This window comes from Accipiter gentilis, chromosome 25 (assembly GCF_929443795.1).
Source record: "Accipiter gentilis chromosome 25, bAccGen1.1, whole genome shotgun sequence".
Taxonomy (NCBI): Eukaryota; Metazoa; Chordata; class Aves; order Accipitriformes; family Accipitridae; genus Astur; species Astur gentilis.
The window spans coordinates 10,804,310-10,818,577 of NC_064904.1; the positions used below are offsets into that span (position 1 = coordinate 10,804,310).

General features: G+C 41.6%; 1 protein-coding gene across 3 annotated transcripts in view; it reads left to right on the plus strand.

The window, feature by feature from the left end:
- Positions 1-12,258: 12,258 nt before the first annotated feature.
- PPP2R5C (protein phosphatase 2 regulatory subunit B'gamma) overlaps positions 12,259-14,268 on the plus strand; it is an 85,765-nt gene continuing 83,755 nt past the window's right edge. For all 3 annotated transcript variants that reach the window (XM_049829056.1, XM_049829058.1, XM_049829059.1), the window contains exons 1-2: positions 12,259-12,395; positions 14,118-14,183. In XM_049829056.1, coding sequence (XP_049685013.1) covers positions 12,369-12,395; positions 14,118-14,183 — 93 coding nt within the window. In that variant the 5' untranslated portion in view covers positions 12,259-12,368. The remainder of the gene's footprint in view (positions 12,396-14,117; positions 14,184-14,268) is intronic.

Below are 14,268 nucleotides of genomic sequence, written 5' to 3' on the forward strand. Positions count from 1 at the left end.
TGTCTTGGATCAAGGACTACACCTGCATGCCATTTTTTCCCAGGCACATAATTACTTTCCCAATGTATACAAACTGCCCATTCTAAGGCAAAAAAAAGATCAATACTTCAAAAGAGCAAGACTTTCAGAGACATTAAGAACTTAACAGCTAATACTGTCTTGTTTTGGCTGCAGGCTTTAATTCTGACAACTTTTCAGATCATACTGTTCAGCAATTTAAAAACAGAACAACTCCACCAAATGATAAGACTATAAATTATGGGTTTGAATAGCTTAAGTTCTAATGCAATAATTTTATTGTGCCTGGTGGAATTGTTAATTAAAAATGGTAAAACACTGTCCAAACCAAACAAAATTCTCTGGATATTATTGGCCATTTTCCTGGCATTGACATTTCCAGTGACTTCGATAGCTGCACCAATTTTTATTGGCATTCGGCTCCCTACGTCCAAAACATTACCTTACTCATTTCATAGTATTAAGTGATTTATATTATCAAGTACTAGATTAGTGTAGCTGTGTTAGTTGTAATAAACTATGACAGAAATTACTCTTTTTTGCTCAGACTCTCTCTTTTGAAGAAGTATTTTGAGGCAGTGATAAAACATATTAATGCAGTATAGATTCTTATGCAAAAAATAAGCAATCTCATACTTGTGGATCAAATTTAATGTCACGTCATATGTTTTAATGCCTTCTATCCCCTAAAATGGAAAATACCAAGCAACTTGCCATGGCTACTAAGGAGATGTTAGAGCTCAGAAGCTAAATAATGCTGAGATAGCTCATGCGGGAAGAACTAATAGCAACATAAAAGCTAGAGCACAATCTGTGAATACATTATTAATGAAGTTTTCTTCTCCAATCAGCAGATGGACACTGAACGGCTCAAGTGACTGGTAATGGGATACACAGCTTTTCAACTCAAAGTAACTGCTTCAGATCTGCCTTATGTTGATTCTAACTGAAAGTTACTATTTGACAGGTATTCAATAGCCAGTATGTAATAACTGGTCTTAGTCCAGCTTTTCCTGTGCAATCTGGTTAACAAAGCTGGCATGCTGTTTTCAAGCTCAGGTTGAGTAGGCCGGAAGACTTGATTATCCTTTTATGTCTAAAGGTTCGGCCCTTCAAAACAAGTCTGAAACCCAGGTGCAAGTGGGACAATGGACTTAGCACATATTACAGTTGTTCAGTGGTGAGTTTCCATTCGTGTCTATCAGGTATTTTTTCAATGACTAAATTAACTTTTAAACAAAAAAAACAGAGAAGAAAATCAACCTGGGATGAATGGAAAAAACTAAGGTAACGAGACAGACTATTGCTTTCACAAAGCTCGGCATGAAGACACAATGTGTTTTTCTTTTGTACACTCACGGCACAAGAATTTTCAGTAGTGATACAAACATACAGTTTGGATGCAAAATATCTGTATTGTCAAAAAAGCATTAATAAATTGATAAATATCAAGTGATTGTAACTACCTTTTGCAGGAAGCCTAGAGAAGGCTGGCAGCTACTGTTCTCGGTAAAACTTACCACGTTCAGCGGTCTCCATGAGCTTTTAATTTATTATAGGGGTTTTTTGTGTTTACTGAACAGAACCACACTTATATTTTCATGGAACCCAACTGAAATTCGTACGGAACCCAACTGAAAGTAGTAGGGTTTCAAATCAAACCTAAAGGCTGCCTATATCACCTGGAATCTGACAGCAAAATTGGTCATAATGTAGAAGCACTTTTCCTTTGAAAAGAAAAATACCATAAGGGTATATTTGGCGTAAGCCTAGAAATAGCCATCTGAGAAATAATTAATCAGTCATTTTCAAACATAAGGTGAGTTTCATATGAAAGTGTTTTTAATGAGAATGTTTTTGAACATGTATCAGGCATGGAAGGGAATTATACGTGTAAAAGAGCTGCAGACATTTAGCTGTAGGTCATAGAGTTGTTGAGTCAGAACTGTTAGAAATACAACTGTATTACCTCCTTGACATCCATGGACATTATCTTCAAGTCTAATTTCTCTCAGCTCAGTACAGAACATGAAGACAGATGCTAAAGACAGCTTTCTGACAGGATTCAATCCTTTAGGTTAAAGTTGGCTGAACATGTAACTTAAATCTGTATCCCTGTATACCTATACAAACCCATTACAATCATACTCCAATAGAATCATTGAAACTTACTTTGTATTTAATATTATTTGTTATTACCGTTATTAGAATCACAGTCAAGATTGCCTCCCTCCTTATTCTAGACACTATAAAGACAAAGTGCAGTAAAGATAGACAAGAGAGATCAAAGATGTGAAAAAGAAACAGAAACACAGAGATTAACTTGCCAAAGTCACACTGCAAATCAATAGTAAAATTAAGAATAGAATCCAGATCTTCCAAACCCCAGTCCTTTGCTGAGCTCACAGAGTATTGCCCCTGGCTTTTTCTAAGACATTTTTGTTAGCCATCAGTGTTTACCAGTAGCAATTAATGTTAGACCATAAAAAGACCTTTTGAACACAAAACAACTGATCACCTCTCAGAAATCCACTTCCTCTGTAGCATTTACAGAATAATCAAAAAGTTGGCTACGAGGATCTTGAATATACCTGCTATACCATACTCGTTCAAGGTTCACCAAGCCTACAAGAGCCTGTCAGGCTAGCTGGATACAGTATCCAGCTTCTGCAGCCAACAGCATGCACAGGAACGCAAAGGTCAACATCATAAATGATCAACTCTGTCTCTTCAAACCAAATGACACAGAACCTACATACAGCGGAGCAGCCTGGAAATGCACAGTCAAAGCTTGAACACATTCATCTGAGTGACTATCAAGCCTTTGCATCTCATAAGTAATGTATACATAGTAAATTTTCTTTCTAATTGTACAGCTTTTGATCATTTTCCTCTCATTCTGGCTTCAAGCCCACAACTTATGCATATAGCTGATTTAGCATTTAATTGAATAATACTATTTATGAAGCATACGATTAAGGAAGTACATAGCAAAACTAGACCTTTCTGTGAAAAGGACATCTACTTACTAGCGTTTCATATACAGTGCCATGATACTTCAGTCTTGAGTGAAAACCTTGGTTCCGTAACACAAGTAAATAAATAAAAATCTTAAAAGGTTAGCTAATAGCTAGTTTCTAACATTTAGATAAAAATTTAGATAAAATGCCTTAACATATTTAGCATAACTAAAATTCAAATCTAATTTATTAAAGTAAGTTGCAAAAATACAATTAACTCGGGGTGAGGAGTAGGATTTCTACATAGATGTATATAAAGAATCCTTTGTTTATACATCTTACATATATCTTACATACCTTATCTCATTTATTTACACACTTTATTTACCTTATTAGCATTATCCTCTTTACATATGTGAAAGAAGCTTTAAATTTAAAGTGCCATGGGAATTATGGACAGGCAGTTACCAATCTGCTTCTTGTAAATGCCTATAACAAGGATTTTACATTTCAGTTTATATTGAGAAGCAGTTAACTTTAGTTCAAATGTCTGCTAATTCTTTCTTTGAAACAAAAACAAAGGAGTCCATGAAGTAATCTGGGCATTTATTCTATAAATTAAAAAACACAAGATAGGCAAACATATACCCATAAAACTATCTTGGCAGCCCCTGTGAAAGGAAGGGAAAAACAGCTCTCGCAATTGATTCTTGAATCAATGTTATATGGATATGGAACACTTCTCTAAGCAGTCAAGAAACATATGAAGGAAGTCTTCTGATAAAGTTGGAAAGGAACATGTAGGATAGCAATAAAAGCAAAAGCAGAGACATACAGCATGCTGGAGACACGAGCTGTTTTGTGGAAATTAAAATCTGTAAGAACAGCTGTGATTAATCAGCTATGCTCACATCAATAAATGCCATTTTCATGGACAGAAAAAAATTGTGGACAGCAAAAAAGAGCATAAAATTTAAAAAAACTTGAATCTCTTTGCAAAGGGAATGCATCAAGTATAAAGATTATGTGTCATGCTTCTGTGGAAGGAATGCAGGCAAAAAATCTGTGTCAAAGGCCTTGGTTTTTGACTTCTTAGTAATTGTCTTCCCATGTTATTGTCTGTCAGTACTTTTAATCACCTGCCTGGTGTTCAAAAGAAATCCTAAGATGCCTAAGAAATGATGATATAAATGTAAATACAACTCATACCTATGCAGAATTTTTAAAATAAATACTGAACACAAGGTGCAGACAAAGTTAACTTTGGGGCGAAGTCTGTACAGGCATACCAGACAGTCAGTACACAGCATGATATAAATACAGACGGAAGAGAAATCTGTAGTTAAGTTTGCCTAACACTTCCTATTATAAGGTTCTAGTTTGAAATCCTTATAACCTTTGCCAATGTTTAATTGCTCAGTCTAAATTCTCTCAGACTATCTGATTTTTTTAAACCTTCAGTAAAAATGAAGCTGACACCTTCTAAAATGTGACTAAGCGAAAATATTCCGGTTTGATGAAGTTGCCAAATTCTTGTAACTCTTATGTTGAAAAACTGAATCTAGAATGATGAACTCGTGAGTTTTGCCATCCAGTAGACTCTATAGCTGAATTACAGACCAAGGCTCCTAACTGAACACATAAAGAGATTTTGAGTGCACTATACTATCAGTCTGAATCATCACCTGTTTTGCTCCAAAGTCCTCTTCATTAGCATTCATTCTGTGCGCATGCTTGATTATTCCTGGAATAGCCTTTGAAGCAAAATAACAAGGCTTCCTCTCAGACAAAACCTAGAAGCTGTTCAGTAGCTAGATAGCTCTAGGAAATGGTTTGAGTATGAAGCCTCCCTCCACTTGGCTCAACACTCCAACATCATCCTTGCAAGCCTTTTGCCTGTCATGCCCCCATAACATGCCTCTCTGGTAAGATGCTATAGTAGCAGAGAAGTGGTATGCTGCAAGCATTTCTCTTTTTATCCTGGACAAACAAAAAAGGGTATTCATTATTAAAGAACCTTTCAAAATTGTTCAGATGTCTCACATGCAAAGACAGACTTCAAGGGCCCGAGAGAAAGTCAGTGTGGCGGAGGACCTAGACTATCGCAGCTCTTGAAGAAAGGGGAACTTTGACTTCAGGAATTACCTTGACTACCAAAAGATATGTGGTAGGGCTGCTTGATGTTGGGGGATTTCAGTGTAGCCCCACACAGCAATACTTAAAAACAAACGTCATCGATCTTAAGGAACACAGTAAGAACTGGCAAGATCACAGGATGTGAACGCAGCAGAGGAGTGATATTTGTGCTGCGTACGTAAAAAGGTTCTGGAAAGGCCTGCAGAAGACGGGATCCCTCCAAACACTGCACAGTGTAGATGCAGGCAGCCTGCCCTAGGGGGAGCAAGCCAAGAGCTGTGCTGATGGGAGCTACTCCTTACATTCTGACCAGGAAGCACGGATTGCTCTTGAAGCAGATCAGAAATCCAGCATATGCATCATCTGAGAAGGTGGACACTTCTGAGCATACTCGGAAGCAGACACGTATCTACAAACTTACGGTACTTGCAGGGTTAAGTGCCGAGTATCCTTTCTGAGTATGTCTTTCAACTCTTCCCACACTGAGACAAAAATACATAGCTATATTAGCTATGACAAATCCTAAAAAAGGCAGAAAAAATTATGAGGTGTTGAAAGAAAAAAACTTGTATGGCATCAACAGGAGGTACAATTAATTGGATCTCTTCATTCATTCTATAAATACCAACTTAAATGTGATAAAAATGAAAATGTAGGAGTCTTAGCTGCAGTCACCTTTCTATGTTACTAGTCTCACTCATCTGATACAAAATTAATCTTCCCTTTGATATCATGTGGGAAGAGGGAATGGTAGTACGTGAATAGGAACATTGCATTAATGCAGCAAAACCCTGGAATCAACAAAGACTGCTAAAAATTGCACCAAAACACACCATAATAATACTCAATTTGGATACAAAAAAGAGGTGAACTATCAAAAATAAACTTGTCCCTTATACCCTCTGAATGCTAGGCACATCAAATAAATTTTAAACAGATCATTGTACTTTAAAGTATCTCTCAACTCATTATAAATACAAAAAATAAACCCACAAAAAATAGTGGAAACATGAAAGAAGATATCCTAATTTCATCTATGTTACCAGCACAGTTGCACCTCTTTGAGTTTATTTTTCTGGAAAGATTCAACTACATGACATGCAGCAAAGCCTTGCTTTTATGATCTTTTTATTTGCTTCACTGAGGCAGAAGTACATCAAGTGATTTGTACAAAGTGTTTTAATGTTACTATTTTTGTAATTCCCATCTCTATGGAATTTGGGTACCAGCACACAAGTGCAGGCACTTTTCATAGGAATTGGCATTCTGGATAAGACAAATAGTTCATCTGGCTTAATAGTCTGTCTTTTACTTTGACCATCACACAAATTCCCACATGTAGGTCATTTTAATACTTAATAACCACTGTGCAAACTGTGGCCACAAACAGATAAAATGTTTTAACTATCATTAGATATTTTTAGATATTTTTGTTATATATTATTTGTCCAGAAAATTACTGAATCTCAGTAATGATGCCTGTCATGGTTTAACCCCAGTAGGCAGCTAAGCACCACACAGCCACTTGCTCACTTACCCCCAGTGGGATGGGGGAGAGAATCGAATGGGTAAAAGTGTGAAATTTTATAGGTTGAGATAAAGACAGTTTAATAATAATTTAAAAAAAAAAAAAAAAAAAAAAAAAAAAGGAAAGACAAGACAACAACAAAGGAGGGGGAAAAAAGAAAAACCAGTGATGCAAAAAACCCCCAGACAATTGCTCACCACCAGCCAACTGATGCCCAGCCAGTTCCCAAGCAATGGCAGCCCTCGCCAACCTCCCTACCCCTCCATCCAGTTTTATTGCTGAGCACGTCATGCAGTCTGGGATATCCCTTTGCTTAGTTGGGGTCAGCTGTCGAAGATGTGCCCCTCCTAACTCCTTGTGCATCCCCAGCCTGCTCGCTGGCAGGGCAGTGTGAGAAGCAGAAAAGGCCCTGAGGTTGTGTAAGTACTGCTCAGCAATAACTAAAACATCCTTATGTTATTAACACTGTTTTCATCACAAATCCAAAACAGCTAGCCCCATACAAGCTACTATGAATAAATGTAACTCTGTCCAGTACTTTGTAACTCAAAACCAGTACAAGGCCTCAGTACCATTCTGCCTGAGTTCTCCATGCTCATTATTTATGCTTTTCATGTTAATTTTAAAATTAAGTTGGTCCAAATAGAAATCCAGAATCAATGTGTTAACGAATATGGACAATAGCTACTAACAACGTCTGATACCAGGCCAGTTACCATCCATATGTAACACTTCCAGCTGGTCCAGGAGCTCCATTTAAGCTCTGGCCTGAGCACCCAAACCTGGCCTGCTTTGTCAGAGTTGTATATATATCCAGCCCTGCCTCCTTCCAGCATCACTTACTGACTAAGCTTCCTAGATGGACCTTAGGCATACATTGTAGGTAGTCTTGCCTCTGGCCCCAGTCTCCTGGATGAACCTTTGACCTATGTTATCAGTAGTCCTCTCTCTGGGCTTGTCTTCTGTAAGCTTGGACTTGCATTATAGGTAGTCTTGGCTCCATTCTTGTCCTTGGCCCTCTCTCCTGTTGCTCCTGAGTGGACTTGTTAGATGGACCCCTGACTTGCTACCTTGCCTTGTCTCAGACTGGTGACTATCGCCATCCTGACCCCACTGGGATGGTACCCTGGTCAGAGAGGCCTTTGCTGTAGCCATGGTCTGATCCCAGCTCTTTCTCTCTCATGGAGCAGTCCCATTCTTGCTGCTCCCCGATAGAAGAGTCATAAGCAAGCTGACTTCTGGTTTTTCCAATAAGCCTCTGGAAGCTTAGTGAAAAGGGGGCTTAACATGAGCTTTCACTCCCCACCTAAAGAAAAGAGAGTCCTGAATTTTTAACATAAGTGAAAAACCTCCTAGCAAGCATTTTCTATAATGCTATAATTACCTAAATAATTGAAAATGTTATTCACTACATTCAAAATGAAATCTTATCTTTTCTTCAAACTTAAGAGGCAAGAAAGAGAATGAAGATTTTTAAGAACAGACAAAACTCAAAGAACTCTATTTCAATGCAATACTTCCACATAGTTACTGAAAATTCTTAAAGCTGAGATTTAGACAGTATAATTAATCATACATGAGCATTTTTTTCATTTTTTACCAGTCCCAATTTTACAAAAATATGGAGTAATATTACAGCTAGAAGTATCCAATACTGACAGTACTACAAATACATATGATTAATTATGGTTCTGAATGTGCACTGCTGGTTCTGTGCTAAGTGATGCCAATAATTGCCATTTGTAACCATGTGGTTACACACAGGGCTGAAATATCATGTTGGTCACATGCATGAAGTTCTAAAATTTGACCTGTCACTCATTACCTCAAAAAAGTCTGACTTTTGTACAGCTTTGAATAAATTATTTTGTAACATTTACAACACAGCAGATCATGACAGCAGGGCATCCAACACTAATGGATATTAAAAGAATTGAGGAGAATTAAATTCTAACTCTTTAGATTGAGAGCAGCCCAAGAATTATTTCATGTAGTTGAGGGTAGGCAGAATAAATCCATGCTAGTGGAGAAGATTTCTGAAAGATGTTTAAGCTTCTTTGTGAAGTTGAATATACTGGCTTTGCACCTTTTGATGCTAGGTTGCATAGAATCAGAGTCTATTGCAGGTGCTGAAGAAGTAGTTTATTCCCTCAGTTAGTGCCTTCAGATTACATCTGAAGGCGGTTTCACTACTCCTGACAGGAAAGTTACCTTAACTAGTAGTTTGGCCAGCACAAGCATGGAAAAATTGTTTAAATTTCAACCCATCTATTCCAGCCTCTTCACTGCCAGTGGTGCTTCAGTTTTCAGTTCTCTCTTTACGTCTGACACAGAGTGCCGGAAAACAGAAGAGATCTGCTTCAGTCAATAAAGAAGTGTTTTGAGAAACAGCCTGCCAATATTTGACAATTGAGTATAATGATGACAGTTCACTGGCTTCTCAGACCCTGTCCACAAGTGCAGTTGCATAGTTTCAGTTGAGCCAAATTAACAGCTTGCTAGCAAAAAGTCTCATTGTCTCCTGTCTTCCCTGCTCAGTTAATTTTCTGCCATTTTAGCAAGCTGAACTGGCATACCACCCAATTAAACTAGAGAGAGTTCATGGAAAGCAGTAAAACCATACAACTGGGGATGGAAGATGTTATCCCTATCACAGTGACAGTGATCTGTTCAATAAACTCAGGCCAGAGCATGACTGCTTAACTGCTGTAAAGGAATTAAAACAAAACAGAAAAAGAATATCCAATACAGTTGTAATCGACTGTGTAAATATTCCCCTTTCATTGGCACATGGGACACTTGGCCCGGTTTTAAGCTATTAAATATTATCCAGGTGTTTTACACAAGACTTGAAATTATTTTGTGATTTAACTTTTGCAAGTTTAGACAATTTCATCAATACAGTAAAAAAATGCAAATTGGTAGCTATGCTACATGCATTAGCTTTTGCTATTTTAATTAAAGAGATAGTCTAATCAGTCTGAATCTGTTCTGGTTTTTGAAAACATCTAGTTTGCATGAAACATGTTCAGAAGTTAATGCAAATATTAATATAGTCATATGCACACTCAGATTACATCACCTTATTTACATATTTAATTCTACTCTGTAGCAGAATAATGACGGGCCACTGTAGTAAAAATAAGATTTCATCTTAGTGCCGCATGAAAATGTAAGTCACTTGTCTTACTCTCATATTTTATGAAGACACTAGAGCATACAGAAGGAACTATTTTTCTTGTAAACCACCTCCACCCACTGATTATTTCATATAATACAGCAGGCCTTGAAAAACACAATTGCTTTCTGTTACTGGTGAATAAGACTCTTTCCCCAGCAAGTGAGGTGAGGGGGAGTCAAGTTTTCACAAGAGTTTCTACATCTGTGGTCACAAAGAAAACCTCCTAAATGTTAACTGAGTCAGTGCCATCTTTTGAACCTGCATTCAGTCTGATGTATTGATTCACAGTTTCCCAACTAACAGCAAAATAAGAACAGACAATTTTTCGCTGCTGCTATTCAGAAGTACTTGGGTAACAACAATACTGACGGAGTTTTTCCATTATTTGGAAAAACTATGAGCACTAGCAAGCACAAAGGAGGCCAAGAGCCAATGAGAAACTCATTAAGCTGCTTAAACTGATCTAAATCTAGGCTGTTGAGGTCACATCCCGCCCCCGCCACATATTTCCACCCCCTTCCTTTGGCCAACGCTAGTGTTTACAGAAGCAGGTGTTGGTGTGCCAGTTCAAGGCAAAAAAAACCCCAAACAACATATCACTTTGGTGGGAGAGTTTTCAACCTGATCAATTCTATGAGCTGGTTTAAGGACCTGCACAATACCAGCATCAGTGCAGAGGAGGGAGATAGGAAAACAACAGCTGGGAATTAAGAGTAGTTTAAGCTTCTATGAAGCTGAAACCTAACAAAGAACTGGAAGCTCTCAAGTTTATCCTCGGCTGTACAAACCCTTTCATACACTGATCAAACTCCAAACTACAGACGGAGGTAGATTTCTTTCCCTTACTGTCTCTTAGTATGTTCAAAATCCATGTTGTTCTTTTGGTCAGCAGTCTCATTTATTAGTAGTAACTCTTTCATGACTGGCTCTTAACAGAAGCACAATAGTGATAACTGGACCTCATTTCTAAATCCTCAAACCAGAGAAGATTAGGGAAAGGATAAGAGGCAGACATGATTTGTTTTCTAGCACTTAAGAAACAGGAAAGGAAGGGGACTGAAGCGAGAGGAAGCAGCTCTCCATAGTCAGTAGAATTTGCAATGCCTGGAAAAAGCAAAGTTTCTTTGTCCTTTCACCACAGCAAAAGCAAAGCGTTCAAATAGTATGGATGCAAGCTGATGGTAGATACCATCACACCAGACACAAGCAGTTATTAGAAATCCCAGTTCCTAAAAATGAAAGCACAGATGCTTGCTCATGCTGGCTTTGATACTCACAGGTTAAGTAAGGACAGAGATCAATTTCATTTTTATGCAGGTATTTATTAGGCTGTAATTTTTCTACCGTTTTGTAGCACAGCACAATTAGAATTTAATAAGCACGTCCAACCTCATTTTTAAACGCTTTATGTCTTGGCATTATTATGAGTCTCGGTATTCCCTGGTATTTTCCTCCGCTAACAGTAATTTGGGGCTTAAGCTGGCCACATGAGAAAGACAGTTTGTAAAGATGAAGTATATGCACCTTTCTTCTTTTGTCTAAGAAGATTGTTCTGATTTTTGCATTCTGGCTTTGAGAGATTAAAAAGCGATTTGTCTGAAAAAAAGTATCTCTGGTACAGGTGGGCATCATGAAAACAAACACATCTGCACCCAGGCTTTTAAAAACAAACAAGGGATAAAGAAACTGTTATAAAATCAGGCTGCGACTATGCAAAGCTCACCTTTTCCTTATCCATATACTGCAAGTATATACTGAAGTCCTCAAACTGATGATGGCCACACTGGATTTGTACGAGAGGGCCACAATGCTTCAGATATGCCCTATATTGTTTTACTTTTTTTTCTTCCTTGAACATTTGCCGCTCTCCAGTGACAGGCTCCCGGACCCCGCACGGCGGTCCCCCCTCTCCCTGCATCCACAGCGGCGGAGCCCATACCCCTCACTCAAGAGCGGGCTCCGGTAGGCAGCTCGGGCTCGGGGGGGGGGGGGCTGCAGGGACCTCTCACTTCCTACGGGGTGCCGTCGCCTGAGGGAGATCCTGCCGGAGGCCCGGGGCGCTGAGGACACCTCAGCCCGCCCCGCTGCTTCCCCTCAGAGCGGCGGCGGGACTGGGGCGCGGGGGAGGAAAGGCTCAGCCTGCGGGGCCCACCCCGAGGCGTGGCTGGAGCCACAGGGGCCGCCCGTGGCGGCCCGGGCCGGGCGGAGCGGGGACAGTCCCAGTCGTCCCAGTCCGAGCCCCAGTCCCGGCCGCCGCCGCCGCCGCCGCCGCCGCCGCTCGGGAGTGTGACAGGAGGGGTGAAGGGCGGGAAGGCGCCGCGAGCCCCGCCCACCAGGTGACGCTTCGGGAGCCGCGGCTCACGTGACGCGGGCCGCCAATGGGGAGACAGCGGCCCTCTCACGGCGGGCGGGGGGCGGAGGAGGAAAGGGGAGGGCTGAGGCCGCCGCCGCCGAGGACGGGGGCAGCGGCTAGCGGCAGCGCGGGGCGGGCGCAGCGCGGAGCGGGGCCGCCGGGGGTTGCGACTCTGCGGCGCGTGGGGCGGCCATGCCGAATAAAAACAAGAAGGAGAAAGTGAGTCGGGGGGAGGGGGGGCCGTGGGGGGGGGGGGGGGGGAGGTCGGGCCCCGCGGGGAAGCAGCGGGGCGCAGGCCCCGCGGGGAGGAGGGGCCTGGGAGAGAGCGCGGCGGGGAGTGGGGGGCGGCAGCGGAGAGCGGAGCCCGGCGCCGAGGGGGCCGGCGGGGCGCTCCCCCGCCGCTGGGGAGAGCCGGGCGAGGTGCAGCCCCCTCCTCTCACCGCTGTGTGCCGGCCGCCTTCCTTCCCCCGGGACCCGGCTACTGGGGAGGGGGCAGCTCCCGGTGAGGCCTAGTCTGGGGGGGTGCCGTGGCGGCGGGGGTTGGGGAGGGGGGAAGGGGTCCTGGTATCGTTTCGCCGGGCCCCCGGGGTCCGCCCCGCCGAAGCGGGGGCGCGGAGCCCGCGGTGGGCAGGCGCGGAGTGGGGGGCAGCCGGAGGGAGGCCGTGGTTTTGGCGTGCGGGGGAGCGCTGGAGGGAGGGGGGTGGGAAACGTGTCCTCAGCCGTGCCCGACGGAATGGTGAGCTGGGAGGGGGTGTCTCTTACTTTGGGGCCGGCCCGGGTGTGTTGGGGGCGGGGGGGGGCAGTTTTTCATGGCGGCAGGGCTGGGGGCTTAGGGGGGGGTTGTATGTCCCCACAGCTGCTTGCTCGGTCCCTGTCCCGCGAAGTTTCACTGCTGCGTGGCTCTGGCTGCAGTTGAAGTTGTGCTTGAGGGACCACCGTAAGCCCTCAAGGAGCACTAATCGCCACTCGAAATCTTTTCGTGTTCTCTTCCTCACGGTGGGAGAGGATCTAGCTTTGGCCCCGCTTTGCCTCAGTTTTCCCCGGAGCTCCCGGGAGTGATTTGTCTGGCAGCCACGAAAGGGGCTCGCACAAGTAATGGTTGCAGAAAACTTATAAATCCAACAGAAAGTTAACTGGATTGCACTTTATTTTATATAACAGGCAATTAGCCATATAAGTGGAAATCAGAAACAGTGAAATATACCGTCTGCCTCATTCAGCTGCTATCCCTCCAGACCTTTTCTGTTTGTTTGACTTCTGCTTGTCTTTTAGTTTTTCAACATCGTTTTAAAATTAGATGTGGGGAGGTTGGGTGTTGTGGTTCACAGGAGTTTGCTTGTTTTAACTTTTCCCCCAATATCTTTGCCCCCTTTGATATTAAAAACATTCAAACTTTACGAGAATAACAAATCTCAAAAATATGCTAAATATGCTATGCGTGAAGGGTGCAAGTTGAGTACGGTGCTGGGAAGGAGAAATTTGAGTTGTGGGCCTAATTCTAATACTAGACTTTCTAGCCCATAGAACAGACAGAATAATGAAGTGTAAAATGTTTACTGCACTGATGCTAATTTCAAAGCTAAACTAAATACAAACCTTCCTCAAGCTAAAAACCAAAGACAGCAAGGGTAAGTTCTTAGACATGGTTCAAATCACTTGCATTCTTTGTCCCTGCCTGCTTACCTGTATGAAAACTCATGGGTGAATTTTGAGGCATAAATAAAATTCTAAAACCTTTCTGCAGATGAAAAATGTTTAAAGCAGCTTTTTAGAGACTGGTAGTTCAGTATTAAGATATTCCAATGAAACAGTATCATTTTTGTCTTGTCAACTTTAGTATTCTTAGTGAATGTCTAAAAAAAACCCCTTATTTCTTGACTTGAAAATCTGTGTAGACCTCCTTTTCAAAGTAACTGAGACTGCAAACTTTTTTTTTTTAAGGAACCTGCAAAATCAGTCAAGAGTGCAAAAAGTGGCAAAGATGGACAAGATAACCAAGAACATGAGGTAAATGTTACTAAAATACGTAGGGTTTTTTAAGGCAAATTTGTCGTGACTTTTGAAGAGTGTTTTAAGTTTTTCTAAATTGTTA